The following is a 20,585-nucleotide window of genomic DNA, read 5'->3' on the forward strand; positions in this document are numbered from 1 at the left end:
AAATGATCATAATAATAATAATAATAATAATAATAATAATAATAATAATGATAATAATAATAATGATAATAATAATAACAATAATAATTAAACATTAATATTGATTAACATTAAAAGTAGAATATTGAAATAATTAAAATAAGGTCAAATCAGAAAAAATAAGTTCAGATCAGATCAGATCAGAAAAAATAAGTTCAGATTAGATCAGATCAGAAAAAATAAGTTCAGATCAGATCAGATTAGCTAAAATCAGGTGAACTAAACAGCCTCTTACAAGGTAAAAGAATTGACTTGTTTACCATCTTATAGTCTTTCTCTTATCCATTATGAGTTCGTGACTCATAAGTGCACCATTCATACCACCACTATACACTTCCGATCGTTATACAACCTTCTTTTTTATTATTTGTAACGATTTGACATAAACTATGAGTGTAAAGTATCTAATCGTTGCAAATACTTGAAATATATAGCTCCATAACTTATTGCACGCCTCTCGTCAGCCTGGCCCAATCATCATCAATTATTTGGATTTATTGGTAACTCTTTTATTATTTGCAACGATTAGACGTAATGTACTAATATAATCCTTCCTTTTTTTTACCTCCTCGTTCTCAATCTGTACGACAACAAACCCTAGTTTGTTTAATCGAATTAATTCTCCTCCACTCTCACTCTTCCCCAATCCACCCTTCTCTTCGATCTCTCTCTCCTCGCTCGACATGTCTCAGGTAATCCTCACTCTCAGTTGCTCATCAATGTTGATTTTCGAAGCTTGTTTTTATTTATTTATTTATTTTGCTCGTTTCTTTTGTTAATTCTGAGCTTTTTTTTCGTTTTGATTCCTTTCGATTTTAAAATTTAGGGTTTTAGTTGCTATACAGTTTTAATTTTTGAGGTTGTAATTATTGATTCGCCCTCTGATTGGAGATTTTGTTAATTTAATTTAAGGATATGCTGTCATTGAATTGTTAGGGTTTTATTGAAATTTGGTTAATTGATGTTCTCAGGTGGATAACAGAAATCCTTCAAACGCCAAGCGTGCTCGAACAGATGGTAAGAATTCGAAGTTTTAGGGTTTTATTGATATATATTTTGTTTTTGTTGTTGTGGTGGTGGTCGTCTAAACAATCTAAGTGAGTGAAGTTATTCTAATTAGAATTCATTTGACATGAAAATTGTAGCTATGTACTATTTTTGATTTTTTTCATTCATGAGAAATTTGGAAAACATAATTAATTGGCGGATATGATGAAATTATTATATGATTTCTCCCTAGTTTTATATATCACTCATTAACTTACTAGGTTAGTCTTGTGTGATGCACGGTCTAATAATAAAAAGTAATAAAAATATTTTAAGCAAAACATAATAAATCGTGATCCCTCTCGTAAGATTAATTGTTCTAAAATGAAGAACATGATGTTAAATATTCATATTAATTTCATAGCTATAACAAAATTTTAATAATGTTAGCATTTGTTTTTGATTCATTCTAGAAATTTGAAGAATTAATAAAGAGTGGAAAATCCAAACTCTACAATCACTAATAAAATGTAGGAGATTGTTTTTATTTTTTTTTATTACGTAGGAGAAAAAAAATATTGTGAATGAGACCAAACATCAATTATTTTTACTCCATAGGAAATTGTGTAGTTAGTCAACTTAGTCATAAAAGCTTTTAGAAAAATGTATATATAATTAATCAATCATTTCCAAATATTAGCTTTACCTTGAAAAAGAAAAAAAAAAAGAATGATGTCAATAATAGTTTTGGAGGAAATTTTTTTTATAAGAAGACAACACATGGACAGTGATGATGTTAGCGGTAATTCCTTCAGTAATAGTTAGAGATATAGGCAAATCACAATAGAATTGCTGCTCCATATAAATACTTAATTTCCCTCTGCTGCCCAATGACATACATATTACATAGAATGTAGCTAGCGCTGTCTTCAACGTTAGTATTTGATCAATTGGTCATCTTAGTATAGCTGAAGGCTGAAGTTATCGATTTCCTAGTGCTGCAAAAAGTTCTACTATAATCTACTGTGGGGCACGTGGCACGTCCTCTGTTTTAGTACTTGAGGAGTTGAGGGACTATATATATATATATATATATATATATATATATATATATATATATATATATATATATATATATATATTCAACTGAAGTCAGGCAAGGTACAAATGTCCCTAGATCGGAAATTCGGAAGGGGAGGGGGAGCAGGAAGGATTATGAAGAACTATTTTAAGGGTTTAGTGCAGTATGAACTTGATTGTTAAGCTCATAGAACTGAGGAAGGAGTTTTTATACACACATGTCAAAATGTTTTCATAAATATATCTACAACAAAAATGAGACTGAAAGGGAAACTGTTAATCAATCTTGTATTTTCTTGGCATTCATCTTTTATTTTCTACAACTTAAGGTTAAGTGAATTAATTGATTATTTACCGAGTTCACTTAGTGTGCTATGACTGTTATCTGACAAGAGGAGATGGAAACTCTGTTAAGAAGTAAGAAGCTAATTTTGAAACTGTAAAGTGTAATTAGGCAGTTGTAGGGATTTAAGTTTGTTCAGCTAGAAGAGTAATCGTGGCCTATGGGCATGACTAAAAGACTTGTTTATGTAGTTTCCGGTGATTGATTTGATTTAAAACTTTTAAGTTTATGATCTATGTTCCATGGACTCGAGAACGGGTGTCGGACTCGGACACGGACATATGTCCAAGTGTCCGATCCGACAAGTTCCAAAATTTTAGGACACGGGGACTTTGTCCGGTATTTGGACACGAGTATGGGGACACGTCAATACGTCACTTAAATTTATATAAATAAATTATATGTTATAAAAGCTTTAAATTTTTCATTACGTCCACCCCTATTTTTTTATTTTAATTCTTTCCTCGGTGAATTCTCCTAATAAATGGTAATCTTCTTTTCTCCATCTTCTCTATATCAATGGTGGTCTTCGAACAAGATGTGTTTTTCTTTCATGTTTCTCCTCTTTTTTTTCCTCTTCACTCTTAATGGAAGTGTCTTCGAACAACATGTGTCCGTGTCCGTGTCGTGTCGACACGGCCACTTCGTGATTTTAGCCGTGTCTGATTAACATAGTTTTTGATCTTAGGAAGGGGCATTAGGCTGATGTATTGAAATAGAATGCACTAATAGTCTGTTTGGTACTTTGGTTAGACCTTGTAAAGGGTGGGTGAGGCTATGAGAGGAAAGTGAAGGGTTTAAAATAGGGAGAAGGAAGTGGGCTTGCACTTTTCTTTCATATATCTTTCCCACATTGGAAGAATTTTGTTTATTATAAGGAAACTGATAGTAGATTAGTAGGTTCCGACAACATAGTTCCTTTCCCTATTACATAGCAGGCTTGTGATATTATTACAAATTTGCAACAGTAAATTTATTTAAGTTTTGCTTCTTAAAAGTGTTATCCTTGTAATTTACATCTACATTGCATATACAGGTGGTCGTAGAGAAGATGACTGGACTTGCCCTGGTTGTGGCAATGTCAATTTCTCATTTAGAACAACCTGCAACATGCGTAATTGTACACAGCCCAGACCAGCTGATCACAATGCGGTAGGGTGTGCTATCAAATCTGTGTATCACTATATATTGGTGTTCTTTTTTTTAATTTTTTTTCCTGCCATCATTTACTGAACTATTTGGCCTCTATATAGGATTCTTCAAGTAGAGTACTAATTTTACCTTCACATTCTAGAATACCTGCTATATCCTTTTTCATAAAAGAAGTACTAGTTGCTATTTGCCCATCTCCCATGTCCCTATACAAAACCTTTTTTCTTTTTTCTCATAGAGCATTGTGTATGAGGGGAGCAGGGGTCTTTGAGCACTTCTAATGGAGGGCTCAATAGGGGCGCATGAAGAGAGAGTGTTGTCAAAAGAGAACCCCCCATCATATGAGGTAGCAGATATATATTTTTTTTTTGATAGATTTGTTCAGTAGATCTCATTATAGGGGAGAAACAAATTCTTACTTTCTGTATACCAAATTAGATGACACGTTTTTACTTTTGACACTATTCATTAACTTTGCTTTTACTAACATTTGTATAAAAAACCAGTCATGTGAAATCTTGTTAGATTCATTTCAATGTGTACTTTATTAAAATTCAATTTTTAATAATTTTTACAATAATATAATTAAAGATATTTTCGATTGAACTTTTACATTGGCAAACATGATGAAAGAAACATGTCTTCTAATTTGGAATGAAGGAAGTATTTATTAAAGAAATAATGAATTAGGGAGCATAGAAAAATTTAATGAGACTAATGGTCATTATAGGAGGGTTTCACTATTGGATAATGATGATTTGGACCATAAATTGTATATTAAAATAATGGTCGTTATAGAAAAATATCATGAGACTAATGGTCGTTATAGAAAAATTTCATGAGACTAATGGTCGGCATAGAAAAATTTCATGAGATTAATGGTCGTTATAGAAATATTTCATGAGACTAATGGTCTTATGGTCATTATAGGGGGGGGGGGGAGTAACCCGATTTGAATCTCACAATTGGAGATGATCTTGGAGGAGAGAGTGTTTTTAAAATATGTGCCTCCCGTTGGATGAATTTTCAAACTGTCTTCTTCAAATGATTGTTTACTGAGTATATTTTTCGAAATTAATGTCAAAAAATGGGTAAAGTTGTATTATGAAATGGTGGGACCGAGAATATTTCTCATTGTGGCAACTATAATGCAAGATAGCTGGGGATGTGCTTTGATTGGTTACTGCCCCCACCCCCCCTCCCCCCCCTCCTTCCCCCTCCTCTTTTCTTCTTTTTTACCCGATAGAAATTGAAATTCTGGATGCTTGGAATATCCCCCCTCTTCTTTTTTACCTGATAGAAACTGAAATTCTGGATGCTTGGAATGTAATATCAAGTGCCTGCAGTATTGTGATAGTCTGTACTCCAGCTATATATTGATTTTTTTTTTTCAATATATCATTTGCTGTTAATTTCATTGCTAATCAATTTTCTTCCACTTTGATCCCAGTTAACTTTTTTGTTATGATTTTTGCATGTTACAGAAACCTGCATTAAGGCCAATGCAGCCTCCCCAGGCTTACTCTTCTAATGCTCCATACGGAGGATCTGGACCTCCACCTTCTTCAATGTATATGGGAATGCCACCTTATGGTTCTTCTGTTTTTAATGGATCATCGATTCCCCCTTATGATGTTCCATATTCTGGGGGATCAGCATACCATTATAATTATGGAAATCGCATCTCTGGAGGCAGCCCCTACCGACCAATGCCTTTGTCTGGACCACCACCACCATATTCTGGTGGATCCATGATGGGAAATGGTATTTTCTTTTCCTGCCTCTCTTTTTTTCATTCTAGATTAATTCTATAATTGAGGAAAGATGTCTCTGCTTCTCATCAGTCTATGTTGTGAAATTATCATTTTCTATTTTCTTTTATTTATTTATTTATGTATCTTTTTTTGTTCGGACGGATTGTTATGAAAACCTGCACTTTGTACTGACTCTTTGATTTTTATTTTTTGTAGAGCAAGTTATTTTACATCCTAATGTATTTGTTTGGCTATTTATTACCGGCCTTTACTTGAGGTTGAGATATGTTTTGTTGGCTTGCAGCTCTGTCTACCTAGTTCTTTTATACTGCCAAGTTTTACCTGTTAACATGTAATTAAATTTAGGTGATTTGAGTTTAAAATCCTAATTGTCAAGATGCAGATTTACTGTTATGATTTCTGAACTATTGATTTGCTTGCCTTTTTATTTTTAAGTATTTTGATGGTTTATGGATCATGTTGGGTTGATAGTCTTTACACTACATTGTCGAAGGTTGGTTATCAGGATAAATTTAAAAACAGTACCAATCTTCTTGCTTTGGATAATTTTTTGCATTTATTCCTGATTGAGCATTTTGATGCATTTTTATTAGGTTAGTAGTAACTTCTCTAATCATTTTTTGATAGGTGGAATGTATGGTGTGCCTCCACCAATGATGGACCGTTATGGCATGGCCATGCCACCCATGCCTCCCCCTCCCATGGTATGTCTTTTCTAGAACTAATAATAGCATTGATGTTTTGTGTGGCACCAAGAAATGTTTTAATCTTGACTTCCAACTGTTGAGTTTCTTTCCACTCATTTTGTATCACACCTCCAAGTCACATGCTTTGCTGTTAAGATAACATGTGTGCAACATATACTAATTAGACGACACGTGAAAATATAATTTAATGATATTTAGCTTTGTCCATCGATGGGTGTCATCTTGCAACTTGCTAGTAGTTTATTGGATGCTACCTTTTTTTTCAGGGCCCAAGACCAGGATTTTTTCCAGATGACAAGTCTCAGAAAAAAGGTTTAATATATTTACTCTAGGGATGATCTTAATCTTAATTAAAAGTATGCATTATTATTAATCTTTCTGGCTATGGCTAACATAGTGTTTCCTGTTCTTTTATCAAGATGGCACACGAGACAATGACTGGACTTGCCCTAAATGTGGAAATGTGAATTTCTCGTTCAGAACAGTTTGCAATATGAGGAAGTGCAACACACCAAAGCCTGGTGCCCAGGTTATATTGGCTTCTCTAACATCTTTTGCATCTATTAGAGAATACATATGTTTGCACTCTTAATTGCCTCAATTCAACTCTTAATTGTATGTCAGTACTGTTTACTGTGTGTGTACAACTTAATTTGTAAGTTTGAGGATCCTGATTTTCTCTCTTTTCTCCTTTGCATTCGAAACAAATTGTAGGCTCCAAAACCAGAGAAAAGTTCAAGTAAGTCTTTGAATGTATAATACTTGTCAGTTTTATATTTTCTGTTGTCTGCATAAATGTTAACTGAACATTTTTTTGCCTCTTCAAATCAACAGAGCAAAAGATGCCCGAAGGAAGCTGGAAGTGTGAAAAATGTGGTAATATAAACTATCCATTTAGGACTAAGTGCAATAGGCAGAACTGTGGTGCTGATAAGCCATGTGAGGAAAATAAATCACCTTCTCCTGCAGCAGATGGCAACGATCAGGTCCGTAGTGCGATGCACATTCGTGTGCCAAATGGGTTAATTGTCTGTATTTCTTTTGCATTATCTGCAGATTTATATTGTCTTATTATTTGCATATATATGTTCATCTTGATTAGAATGAGGTTTCAAGTATGGCATTTTCACCAATATCTCTGTAGTTTGTCTTTACTTTTTTTCTTGGTATCTTGTGTAGCCATGCATTTATTGATTCGCAATTGTCTACTGTTCCAGTGAGTACTAGGACATGTCTGGTTATTGGGAAGGTTCAGAGTTGTCGTCCAGCATGCTCAATATCGGTGTCTGAAAGTCAGTCATGTCGTCTTCCTATTGCAGCGGTCACTCTACCTTGCTCATAATCTGTGTCAAGTTATTGTATTATCTGTTGTGATGTCTCTGTGGATCCCTTTTATTCTGTCCAGCTAAGTCTGGCACTCTGGCGAAGTTTTACCTGATTAGGTATTGTTACTATGAGATGAATTTATTCATTTAGAGGTTATGTCAGCATGCAACTGAGTTTTTTCAATTAGTGGAAAATTAGCTACTGCAGTCTGTATTTTCAGTAATTTTTTAGTTTAATAGTCTATGCAGCATACGGTCCTTGGGTGTCCAGGGTTTTCTTGGGTCACTTAATATTGGATTTTTTAATACAAGTGTTCTTGTAGTTGTCTAGTACCTAGATTAAAGTTATCCTTTTCCAGCGATCTTTGTTCACAGTTGTGGTACAGAGAGAACGACTCCTTATTTGTACCCCAGAATGCAATGTCTGCATTTTCACCTTGCTGATTCCAACTCAGCTGTTACTTTTGAGGTTTTTTGTCCTGCAACATAAATTTTCTGCTCATATTGTTTTTACCTCAGCTTTGATTCGAGTGTCTTGGAGGTTTATTAACTGGTAGGTCAATTTAGCTCAGGTCGCATAATTTTGAGTTTGGGTGAGTTGACACGTTTGGCCCAAAGTCTTGTTTGCAGCACATTTTGTGAGGAGTCTGTTAATAATTTAAGACCCTCATCATCTCGTCTCATGATATTCGTTATTTTTTGACGTATTGTTTTGTTGATTTATCATTGCACCCTACTTTTTGTCTACCTATTTTTAAAATGTCGAATCTAGGCTTGTTGATGCTTTTTCTTACAACAGATTGTTGTTGTGAAACCTCTCAAGTTTCTGGCAAGGCCTATGTTGATTTTCTACATGTCTAGTGTCTATTATCATTATGCTCATATCTATATTTTTGTCGACGACGTGACAAGCCATTATCTGCAGCAATTATTGGACTCTCTGGACCAATTTTTATGGGTCAGACTTTCTTAGCTACTGGACCCATAGTGGCCTCTGGTCCAATAGGTGCTGTTGTCCACTGTTTGTCCGCATTGTCAAATCAACTTGTGAAAATGTACCTTAAACGACAACGATTTTCTGAATGACTTTTAAATACATAGTGCTTTTGTAATGCCAAGTTTGCTTTTTTTTTTTTTTTTTAGGACTTTACTGTTAAATATTAACTTTTGAAAGCAGACGAATAATGTCAACATGGACCATATAACTCATGGGAAATGCTACTAGGGAGGGCGTGTAATAGAGTGCTAGATGAATCCATTTAGAGTCTCGAGTTTTAAGCAGTAGTGAGATCTACAACTGTTGTACCTATTGTTGGGTTTAAGACTTTAAGTTCGATTGGGGAGGGGCGAGGGCAGGACTTGGGTACGAGTTATGTCGTATGGAGTATTATCCTACCTTATTGACCATGGGGATACTTTAGTTCTGTTCTTAAGGATAAATTTTTAATTTACTTGAGGAAAACATTTCAATTCAGCGTTTTTTTTTTTTTGGGTTTTTGACCAGCAATTTATCATGATTATATACATTACTGGTAATATTTTACTTGTATTACTTATTAGTCCGGAGGGGAAAGGGTGGTTCTGTTATTGTATGCTTGATTTGCAGAAAGGAAAACAAGTGTGGCTACAATTGTAGACGAAGATGCATCAGACCTAATTTCAATGGGGAAAAAAAAAACAAAGCTGCACATCGGAGAAAGTGGCCTTGCCCCTAATTTTATTATTTTTTTTATTGATATTTTTTTTTTTAATTTTTTTTGCCACTTCGTATTAACTGGCAATAAATTGTGTATGCTGCTGTATAAAAACAACTGTTCTTGAATGAACCTTTCGTTTTATTTACTGCTTACTTCGGATTAGTTTCGCAAATGTGTACGTACCTATGAATCTCTAGAAAATGCTTTGAACCATGTAACTTCGTTAGGTAGCGTGTTGATAAATTTGATGGAGTTCTACCTTAAAATTAAATACTTTCTCTTTTTCTAAATAACGAGCTATATTTCCGGATTAAAATGTATGAAAAATTATAACTCCATTAAAATGAAATGCTACGTATATAAGCTTTTTTTTTTTTTTTTTTTTTTTTTTTTTGATATGAGCTTAAGTAGAAAGGTAAAACCACAACAAACTACACAACAAAATTAAGGAAAGTGGGCTCTCTCCACTGCTGCTCGATCCACCTAGTGGACGCTACACCAATCAAAACTGTTGCTAATGTGACATATACGAGCAACTGTCCAACAAACGGAAACTTCCAAATCCTGTGCATCCCGAAGGCACCGAACGAATGTAGTAGAATCTGTATGAATAGTAACCACATGTATCGACCTTGTGACCGCCCACTACAATCCTGCCAGACATACAGGCATTCATCTCTGTTTGTAGAGCCGATTGAGCAAGCCTAAAAGTAGCCCCACCTAGCCACCCCTATTCCCCGTACTCCCCAAATTCTAGACACTAACCCATCCCCTGATGTGTAAGTGTGTTTATTCCACGAGCCATCAACCGGAATAACCGTTGGCACCATTGAGTTCCCAAACTCTGGATCCCCTAACACAGCGCGTAACTGCGTAAGAAACCCGGTAGGTAATCATTAACCAGTTCAGGTGGGTGCAGTGCGCGAAGATCATCTTTCTTCTTAGCGACAATTAAATAGCCCTTGGCGTCGGAGACCTTCTGTAATAATTGTCGGTGTTGAAAAAATAACGGCGACGAGAGTTGCGATAAAAAAAAAAGGTCGTCCTGGGATCATCATAACCATCATGGCTTAGGAATAGCCGGATATAATACAGAATCCAATCGTCGAATGATTGGTATGCGTTAGCGTGTGAGTGGATATGTAAAATTCCACCCCTCCATGCATCTTATGCAGTCATGCAAAATCTAAACAATTGCTGTAAATCTTCTTCTGGTGTCACACAGAGGTCACAGTGTATACTTACAGCAAGGCCCCTTCTCCCCAAATTAGCCTTTGTAGCGATTACGTTCTGCGTGAGTTTCCACATAAACAGTTTCCATTTGGGCATAATGTTAAGGGACCATAAGATCTTATATAACCCCGATATGTCATCTGTGAAGGTTGAGAGATTAGATTGTTTGAGGAAGGCATAGTCTATCTTGAGTATATATTTACCCGACTTATGGGAGCGCCAGTGCATGTAAATCCATACTCGCAATTAACGAGGCATCATTGTGTACAAAAGCAGAATCAAGTCGAGCGAGGTTCCACTCACTTCCAGACGGATAAATGAAGTGACTCACCATCCAATTCTTAGCCTTCCAATTATATAACGAGTGCCTAAATATTATTCTTTGGTTACTTTGCGCCCGGATAAGCTCACTTTTAAGTTGCCGATGTATGTATGATAATAAACTCTTATAAAAGACTAATTGAAGCATGTTTTAAATGTACATTTATAAATTTAGTGGCAGAATATGGTATTTCAATCTCATGCATATCGTGGCATAATATGAGTATTTCAGTCTAATATAAAACGAGGTCTAGAATAAACGAATCAAAGAAGCCTTCTCTAAAGGATGAACCCAATATATCACAAAGTAGTAAAATTGCAAAAATGATTCAGACCGCGACGTCACAATAAATGTCATAATCAAGTATAAGCTGTATAACATCATAGTCCCTAGTTAAGAGCCAAGTTGGTTCGTGACAAATCGAAGATGGCACTTTCATAATTTGTAGTCGTAATACAACTACTTGGAACCTCGAGTTACTTGTCATGGACACTATTTTTATTGATGCCCTTAAAAATGTGTTTAAATATCTATTGTTAGTTTACTAATTGGTGGTAGTGATATTTTCTCACGATTAAATTTAGGTTTTTTTTTTTTTTTTTTTAGACTTTGTTTAGTCTATATATCAATTCCACTATCATTTATGACCTCGTGTTGATGTATAAACTTAGGTTGCTTTCCTTTTACGAGTACATTTTTTAAGCCGTATCATGTACACGTTTGAAGAGTAGCGACCTTTTACATGGTCTTCCTCGTGGGTCTCAAATATTAAGTGTCACAATATAGCTAGAACTAGAAATAGAACATGAAATTGTATCCGATAAAAGAAGCTAAAAGTAAAAATGTTGAATTAAATCGTATTTAAATTTAGCTTAAATTGGTCACGAATATCACAGCGTACAAACTCTACATCATCGAGCTCCCCAATTTATTTATGATGAAGAAAGGGCTTAAATACCATTTTACAAATTAGAATATTGTTGACAAGCTAAACAGCCACTTATGAAAAAGTAAAAAGGAATTCCAACGTCGTGTTCAATTTTATTTTTTTATTTTTTATTTTTTTATTTGACAATGGTCCAAAAAGGAGGCTAGCTCCTAAAAGACCCAAGACTACAAATAAAACAAGGAGGTAGTTTAGCTCTCTTAACCAAACTAACACAAGGACTATAACGGGGAATGGGAGTACAACTTTCATGACTTGCTATGGGATACAAATATGGGAGTTGACAATTATGGGGGTCAACAGATTTCACTTATGACATGTTCAATCTTGATGTCCACAAAAACAAGTCATAAGTGAAACATTTTTTCTTTATTATCCAAAAGAAGTAATAGGATTACTATGAAATGGTAGATAACTAGATAATTTATTCATCTACTTTGTATAAAGCTAGCATTAAGAATTTCACCTTACAAGCAGGATCTCCTGTTTTCTTACCTTTGACAGTATAAACATCTGTCGAATTAAGTTGATTACACTGTATATTCTTGAATTTTAGCAGACGCAAAAGCCAATAATAATTTGTCTCAAATACCTCTAATGATAGCAACTGAATTGTTTTTACAGAGAAAAATGCAAAAATCAAGCAATTCTAGAGTGTCTAGACAAGGGCTGGTAGACATATTTCTGAGAGATCATAGGTAGTTTTGGGTTTACTGATGAGCATTTTAAAGTTGTTTGGAACGCTTTCGGGAGAGAAATGTTGTGAGACTAGAACCGTACATGACAAATTATAGTTTTCAGACAACTTTACAGCAGGAAAAAAAACTGGTAAGCAGCACTACAAAATGAACTAAAGCAGGATATACAGACACTAGATTACAAAAGCATAACCTGTTCTTAGTTTCAAGGTGTTCCTAAAAAAGCTAATAGTTGGAAAACAAGTCTGACAAAGCCGGAAAAAAACCAATCGTCGGAAACCTCAACTACAATCATACAGGTACAAGCATCTTTTTACCAGTAGAAATCAGAGGATAGTCTGCTGCTAATCATAACTAAATTTTAGAATAGAAGTCGAGTTTAATAATCAGCTACAATAACCAAGCTCATACCATAACCACATAAAACTCCATATACTAGTCTAGGATGAGCAAGTACTTCACATCTGCAGCAATAACATAAACTACTGGACTACTCAGCATATCAGCTGCAATTTAGTAAAGATAGAAGCTGGACTCGTTTGGTGCTTTGAACAACTGGAAAGTCGAGGTGTGAGATCCAGGACCACCTAAGGCTGGTTGATCAGCTTGCCAGAACTCCGATGAAATGGGAGGGCCACCAAGAGGCACCGGATGCATGGTAGCTAAAGACGGAGCCAAGGAGGCATGATTTGTATGCATGGAATGGTTAAGTGCGGGAGGTTCTGGGTCGCATGAACCCCAAGAACTTGTTGACAGAAGAGAGAGAGCACGGAAATCTTGAGCTGCAGTCAAGTTGGATGGTGCCACAGAGACTGGTAAACCTACAATTTATTAGTCATTCACCAAGCACTTGGTTAGATATCTTCTTTAGGACAGCCACAAACAATGTCATCATATATACTACGCATAGAGTATGAAGTAAAAATTTATTATGCTTTGCAGTCAGTTGCTCTACAATGAAAAAAGAAAACAGAAATTTATTTAGTACTCGAAGATGTTAAGCCTCTATTTTTAATCATATTTTTGTCTTAGAAGGGGCTCTCCTGTATCCTTCAAACTTAAATATACATCTTGAAATGCAAATTCAGAGCTTTTTTTGTCCTTGCCCCCACTGAATGTTTACTCCTCTCCCATTAAAATCAGCAAAGAAAATGGGGGAACAGGGGAGGGTGATTAAGTTTGGATTTGCAACTTTTCGGCACAAAAAGATGAAAATCTCAGTCTTTTAAAGACATTACTTCTATGACAAATTCACATTGGAAATATCACTTCAAAAATTTAGGCTATGGAATCAGCATATACCTCGCTGGAAGACATCAGACGGCACACCCTTGGATGGCAATAGTTGGGTCGAAACAGGAGAGACTTTGGTTGTCGGGCTTGGCAGTCCACTGTGTGTTGAAAGCAGCTGATCAGTACCCCCCGTTTTCATGGTAGTAAAAAATCCCGGTTTCACCAGCGTAACCTTGGATTCTCTTGCACTATCCCAGGTACCATGCCCAGTCTGATGCATTGGTACCTGGTCAAAAGCAAAATTCAGCTGGTTCCTACCCTCTGCAATATCAAACATAAAAAACATCAACCATTGAGGCCTTACCGAAGTAGTTTAACTATTAACTTATTTTACTGATAGCAGCACATCATGGAATTGACTGAGCATATCTAAGGACGCAGAAACAAAGGTGAACCCATCAACCCCAACCAGGCCTGATCTTTTTGTTCAGTGAGGCTGGGTCTACAACGCTACAATGTGTACCAGAGCTAAGGAAAAAATTCTTACAAGTACCAATATCAAAGTAGCAAAATATGATTAATAAAAGATCAGAATCACTTGAGTTTGACGTTCCCCATACTAACTTCCAGGTTGAATTAATGGTATCTAAATACGTTAACTGCACAGAAGACCGAATGTTGTACATAAACCATTATCCCTTCTTAAGACTAACAAGAGGAGATACGTAGTACTTGTATGATACAATTATTGAACAAGCTAATGGGCAACTTCGTTCAATGATTTCAATTAATCATGGGAAGTAGGAACTCATCACACAGAAACGTAATGCAGACTAACAGCGGTCACTGCTGATCTCCAACAAGGAAATTACCCAAATGAAGAACTATTTATGAATTGGCAATCAAGAAATAAAGAACTATATGGATGAGCATGTGAAAAACAAAATCAAGGAAAAAAAGGCTGCAAATAATACTCAGAGTACCATATAAGGAGGATGTCAGCCTCATTGAGTTGAATTGGATGACCTCTGGCTTTGGCTTCCGGCGACGTGCATTGTGATCAGAAAGACGCCTGCGACAGCTTCTCTTCTTTTGGTCAAACTCCGAAAGGCTATGGAACCTACAATAATAGGGTCAGGTACTATCAGAGATTTAACCAATTACCGTACTCCCACAAATTTAAAATGAATGCAATCTCCTAGATATTAGATATCAATAAGCAGAAGAAAGCAGCGAGATTCCCCCAATATAATAATATTTCCAGTTGCCATAGAAGCTTACCGGCTACACTGTTGACAAAACCTTCGCTCGAGTCCGTTTATAACAACCTTTGGGCTTTTAGAATGATTTTCACAGACTCTATGCTTCCGGTGATAATCTTTAGCAGAGGAAAGATCAAGGTTGCATCCTTCAACTTGGCAACGCGGATTTTCTATACTGGGTGATGAAGATTTGGTCTTCTTAGCAACAGAATCAGGTGGAATAGAGCTCCGAGCAGTATTCTTCACATTGCTGGCCCCAGAAACATCTTCAAAGTATGTCCGCTTCCCAAGTTCCAAGGCAATCAAAGATTCACCAGAAGCCACAGAGCTTTCAATTGTTGGTGATGCTCTTGTTGTCCCTGAAGTATTAACCAAATCTCTCTGGCCTCTAAGATCCTGTTGGAAACAATCGGTTGCCTCCAATGAAATTTGGTTTCCTTTGAACTCTCTGTCTGCGGATGAATCAACAGAAGCTGATTTTGAGCTCTTCGACGAGGAAACATATCCCAGATCAGAACCCGTACCACCATCACTACGACCACCAGAAGAATAGAAAGACCCGACTTCAAATCCTTCTATTCCCTCGATTTCAGAGTCTGACTGCAATTTTTTTGGTGTTTCAGCTGCTTTTGTGTTAAACATGACTAAGTTCTCCCAGTCCCACAGGAAGGGACTTTTTGCATTCAATTCCATCATCGAAATCGCACTCATCAAAAAAATCTTTGAAAGCAGAATAACCCTGAAGCTTCAGAACAGACTAGATCTCTCCACTAATTAACCTGAATGGCTGAATATCATCGAATACTGATTGAAGCTGCAAAAACAATAGAACAGCAAGATCTTCAAATTTTTTGAAGCAGGCCTTAAAAACAACTATAGTGATTGGTGTTAAGAAACAAGAAACAAAATAAATGATCAAACATTCGATATTCAGACAGGAGTTAATTATTATAATCACAAATTCACGACAGATCAACACCATAACTTAACCTCACTATATAACAATAAGTCATACCTTTAATTGAGAAGAAAAAGAGGCAGAGTACAATCAGCAGTTGTGCAGCACAAATCCCTCATGGTCGTCGCCTCAATTCATACAGAAACTCCGATGCATCGTAGCACTTGGAAACAATTTAAAGGAACCTATTCTTGTGTAAACCAACAAATATTAGTTTACATTTTCACAACCCAAAAACAAAAGTAAATATAAGAACACAAAATCAAAGTCAATATAACAATGAACAGTACCAATCATTTTCTGCAACTTTTATTTTCTCAAAGTTTTTAAGCTGAAGTACAATAATAAGATGAATTTTATCCAATCCCCTACTAATAAAACCTAATCACCTTGCTCACAAATGCCAGCAATAATATAACCCACTTTCAAACTTGGGAAAGGTACTACTTAAATGCAAATTGCTAAGCTTTTTGTACTCTTATAACCCCATTTATAGAAATTTTACCATCCCCCCAATTAACCTATTTGGAAAGTAATTAATTTAACCTCATTTTATAGAATAGAGTTGCCATGCTCGTTTCATTTTTTCAGACCATCCAACCACCCATAACCTTCTCTTTTTCTCACTCCAATTATTTGTGGCAAGACTGGCAACTAGTCACCCTATAATGAATTGATAGTTTTTATCTTTACTCGACTTTTACTACTCTCGAAAACGAAAGCGAGCAGAATGTGGTCTATTAGAGTGAAACGTAACACTATATTTTTATCAACTGATACAATTTTAACCCAAAAACCCCTTTTAATACAGGATGCCCACCAAATCATTGCAGATCTAAAAATGACCCCATCTTCCCAAAAACCCTAATTGATTTGTAAAGCTTAATGACCCATCAAAATATTAATCAAACAATTTACCCTTTCTTGAAAAACCCAATTGACAGATTTAAAATATGAACAAAGTGGATTCCTATTTATTTTATATTTTTTTACAAGTATATACTAATAGAAATTATAATAATGAACATATTACAATGTGAGTATGATCTTTCCCATAATCCCAACATTTTATTAATTTTATTTCTTAAAAAATACTAGTCAAAAAGTCAAGTTCCCAGCTTTTGGAGAGAATAAAAACCCATCACACGTTCACGCAAATCATCGTCAATATAAAAGATTTACAAAAACCCAAATTCTGGGTTTTTGCCTCTTGCTCTACTTGAAGGGCTTAAATGTTTTTTTTTTTTTTTTAAAATAAATTATTAGCTCGAAATTATAAATAAAATAAAAAGAAGCAGCGAAACGACACCGTTTTCATGTTCACTAACCCAGAAAAATACAAGTAAAAAATAAAAAACCCAAATCACAGAAATCAATGAATCAAAAATTAAAACTTTTTTTCTGGGAAAAACATAACCATAACTGCAAAAAATACCCAGTACTAGAAATAAAATCATAAAATTATGTTTAGCCTAAAAAAGTAACTATGTCAATCTATCAATCTGCACTGAAAAAAAGACGAACTAGCAGAATAAACACAGGAGAATAATAAAAATAACCCAGAAATTACTCATAAATATTTACTTAAAATAGTACTGAATCAGAATCAAATAATATTTTATAAGTTTGATTTAGTAAAAGAGAAGGAGAACCCAAATTTAGTATAAAATAAATATGGAAGTTCATACCTTTTAGCCAACAATGATAATCTTTTCTTTCTCTATCTAGAAATCTCATCAATTTTAGGTAAGAAAAGCTCAAAGGAAGCTTACCCTTTTTCTAAAAAAAAAAAAAATCTGGGTTTATTTAATAATTAGTGTTCCACTTTTCACCAATTTCAATAAGACGCCATGAAAGGGTGAGAGAGAAAGGGAGTGAAGAGAGAGAAAGACAGGTGAAGGAGAATTATTGGTTGGAGGGATTATGTAAGGACAGCTAATAATATTCATACAAAATGTGTGGGATTTTTTATTTTTTTTTAAGAAGCCATTATCACTATAATTTTACTAGAAATAAGTTTTTTTTATTTTTTATTTTTAGACCCTACTTACTTTATCCTCAGTGAAATTATTTTTGCCGAACTTAAATTGATTTTACTGAATTAAAATTAATTTTAATGAATTGAAATTATTTTTGCTAAGCTGTATTTACTCTTTAAAGTTACTTATTTTTATTGAAATGAAATAATTTTTAATGAATTGAACTTATTATTAATAAACTGAAATTAATTATTTTGAATTGAAATTAATTTTACTAAATATTACAATTTTATTTTATTTTATTTTATTTTTTTAATTTTTTTTTTATGTGAAGTGAATAGGGCAAGTAAAAGACGATAAACCCTCATTTAATAAGATACCAGATATAAGTGTTATGAAGTTATGAGTAATATAGTATATGTATAAAATTACTACATAAGGGGTGTTAATTAAGACCCCTCCCCTTTTTTTTTGGGACTTGTTATTCATCGCCCGCAAATCTCTACATAAAGCCCACATTTTATAATTTTTTGACAAATTTGCCCTTTTTATAATTTTAACCGAAGATAAATTTTTCGCACTAAAAAAATGTGGAGCAGCACCGGATCGCCGAGGATCACCGGAGAATCGCCGTCGTCATCGGAAAACGAGGTTCGTAACGCATCGTAAGGACGAAATGGTGGCTGGCGCCTAGCCAAAAGGCCATGCCGTGGTTGTGGCGCCTAGCCAGGACGCCGCCACCGTGGTAACGGCGCCTGGTGGAGAAGCCTCGACCATAGTAGTGGCGCGTGGCCAGGACGCCGCAGCCACGGCCAAGGCGCCTGGCCAGGACGCCGCCACCATGGCGGAGGCGTCCTGACCAGGCGCCACTAGGGGAATATATTTTTTTTTTATTTTTTAATTTAATCCCCTTTTTTTTTTTTTTTTTGTTTGTTTTTGTTAATTTAATCTTAATGTAATTATATTTATACGTTATATGTTATTGTTACAGGATTATGGTGGAGAGGGAAATGATTACAGTGGGATTTTTGTACATGATGGCCTGTTCGAAGATGCTCAACAAGCGATTGATTGGGCAAAACAGGTTGCAATTAGATCAGGCTTTTGTTTAGTAGTAGCAACTCATAAATCTCAATGGGATGGTAGAATGGATCGCATTTTGAGATGCGACCGTTATCGCAAAAGAGAAGAACGAGATTTCAGTAAAGCGATTCGGTTTGACTCAAAGCGGAAAGGTTGTGGGTGTCAGTTCCGAGTTAAGGTTCGACAACATCAAAGGCGTGACGGTTGGGAAGTGAAGGGTTACGGCAAATGGGGATATCACAACCATGAGCTGATAGCATACAAAGTGGGGCATCGGCAGTTAAGCGGCCTAAGTCCAGCTGCGAAACTAGTTGTAAAAGAAATGAGTGATGCTCAAGTGAAGCCCGCTAAAATATTAGCGTCTGTGTTAGAGAAATTCCCCGAAGACCAGCCAAACCGAAGACACATCTACAACGTCAGACGGAAATTGAGGTTTGAACGGTCAGAGGGAAGGAACCCTATACAGCAGCTTCTGCACCAGGCACAAGCACGTGGTTACCTTTACTGGTTTGAATCTGACGAAGACACATCGGAGGTAACCCATTTGTTCCTTGTCCATCCTGATTGTGCTGATATGATTTCGTCTTGGCCATCTGTGATTTTGATCGATTCAACGTACAAGACAAACAAGTACAAGTTCCCACTGGTTGAGATGGTTGGGATGGCTCCAACGAACCAGAACTTTCTGATTGGTTATGCAGTCATGAAGGATGAGACGGCTGCGAGTTACCGTTGGGTGTTGGAAAAGTTGAGAAACTACATCGGCCCAAATGTACAGCCATCGGCCATCGTAAGTGATTGTGAGGGAGGTCTTTTTGCCCCTATAGCGGAGCTGTTTCCGGAGTCGAGCCATTTACTGTGCACATGGCACATCAACAACTGCGTGAAAGTCAAAGCCTACAATCTTTTCAACAAGAATTTAGTAACAGCAGAGACATTGGTAAATGGTAAGTGGCGGAAGATCATGCAAGCTACCACAGAGGCAGAGTACGATCGAGCCTTGGAAAACTTCAAGGATGCGTACAAGTGGTGCCCGCCAATCGTAGACTATGTGATGCATCAGTGGGTACCTCAGAGGGAAAAGTTTGTCAAATATTGGACGAACCAAGTTCTTCATTTTGGGAACACTACGACATGCAGAGTCGAGAGCGCTCATAGAGCTTTGAAGGACTGGATTGATTCTTCCACGGCTGCTCTGGATACACTGTTCGAGAGAATAAACAAGGCTATTGATACTCAGAGGAACGGCATCAAGAACTATCTCGAGGACTCCAGACGACGACATGGCATGTTGTATGGCCATTTCATATTTAAGATTCTCCACGGTCGTGTGTCACACCACTGTTTGGGGTTGATTCTGAGCGAGTATACCAGGATGAGGGAGTTGGGCGATGAAGTGGCTATTCGGTGCGGATGTGCTATATCAATGACTCATGGATTACCTTGTGCATGCACCATTCACCGCGTAATTACGCAAGACAGGGCGTCGTTACATGTCGATCAGGTTCATCCATTCTGGCGGATGTGTTTCAAATGGGTGAAGACAACTACGGTTTAGTGCGGCAGTTGATGTACAGTGAAATCGCATCAAACCGAGATGTGTATGGCCATGTGTACGGCGAGGACTTGGATAGGTCTCTGCAGCGTATCCGGTGGGGAGGGGGACCTTGCGGTCAAAATCATTGGTTCGATGCGCCACTTGATCTCTTTGCCGTTGCAAACATCTACAAGTGTGCAGTCATGCATTTCGGCCTTGGTTTACATAG

General features: G+C 36.1%; 2 protein-coding genes across 5 annotated transcripts; one reads left to right on the forward strand and one right to left on the reverse strand.

Annotated features, from left to right (window-relative positions):
- The first annotated feature begins 591 nt into the window (after positions 1-591).
- Positions 592-9,323, forward strand: LOC110711019 (ranBP2-type zinc finger protein At1g67325-like). Of its 3 annotated transcripts, none has more exons than XM_021889386.1 (10): positions 592-731; positions 1,011-1,056; positions 3,486-3,601; positions 5,086-5,365; positions 6,004-6,080; positions 6,350-6,395; positions 6,503-6,612; positions 6,798-6,822; positions 6,918-7,069; positions 9,015-9,323. In XM_021889386.1, exons 1-10 carry the CDS (start codon positions 723-725, stop codon positions 9,042-9,044), a joined length of 891 nt encoding a protein of 296 aa, XP_021745078.1. In that variant the 5' UTR covers positions 592-722; the 3' UTR covers positions 9,045-9,323. The 3 variants fall into 3 exon arrangements, with proteins under 3 accessions (XP_021745078.1, XP_021745087.1, XP_021745095.1); XM_021889395.1 differs by lacking the exon at positions 9,015-9,323 and adding an exon at positions 7,263-7,843; XM_021889403.1 differs by lacking the exon at positions 9,015-9,323 and adding an exon at positions 7,301-7,843.
- Positions 9,324-12,482: 3,159 nt separating this feature from the next.
- Positions 12,483-17,865, reverse strand: LOC110711039 (squamosa promoter-binding-like protein 2). 2 transcript variants are annotated; one of them, XM_021889412.1, is made up of 6 exons: positions 17,446-17,865; positions 15,815-15,942; positions 14,819-15,613; positions 14,521-14,657; positions 13,607-13,858; positions 12,483-13,125 (listed from the first exon to the last, which is right to left on the reverse strand). In XM_021889412.1, the coding sequence occupies exons 3-6, from the start codon at positions 15,508-15,510 to the stop codon at positions 12,818-12,820; spliced, it is 1,389 nt and encodes a 462-aa protein (XP_021745104.1). In that variant the 5' UTR covers positions 15,511-15,613; positions 15,815-15,942; positions 17,446-17,865; the 3' UTR covers positions 12,483-12,817. The 2 variants fall into 2 exon arrangements, with proteins under 2 accessions (XP_021745104.1, XP_021745113.1); XM_021889421.1 differs by lacking the exon at positions 17,446-17,865 and adding an exon at positions 16,048-17,185.
- Positions 17,866-20,585: the final 2,720 nt, after the last annotated feature.

This window comes from Chenopodium quinoa, unplaced genomic scaffold (assembly GCF_001683475.1).
Source record: "Chenopodium quinoa cultivar QQ74 unplaced genomic scaffold, ASM168347v1, whole genome shotgun sequence".
In the NCBI taxonomy this organism is placed as follows: Eukaryota; Viridiplantae; Streptophyta; class Magnoliopsida; order Caryophyllales; family Amaranthaceae; genus Chenopodium; species Chenopodium quinoa.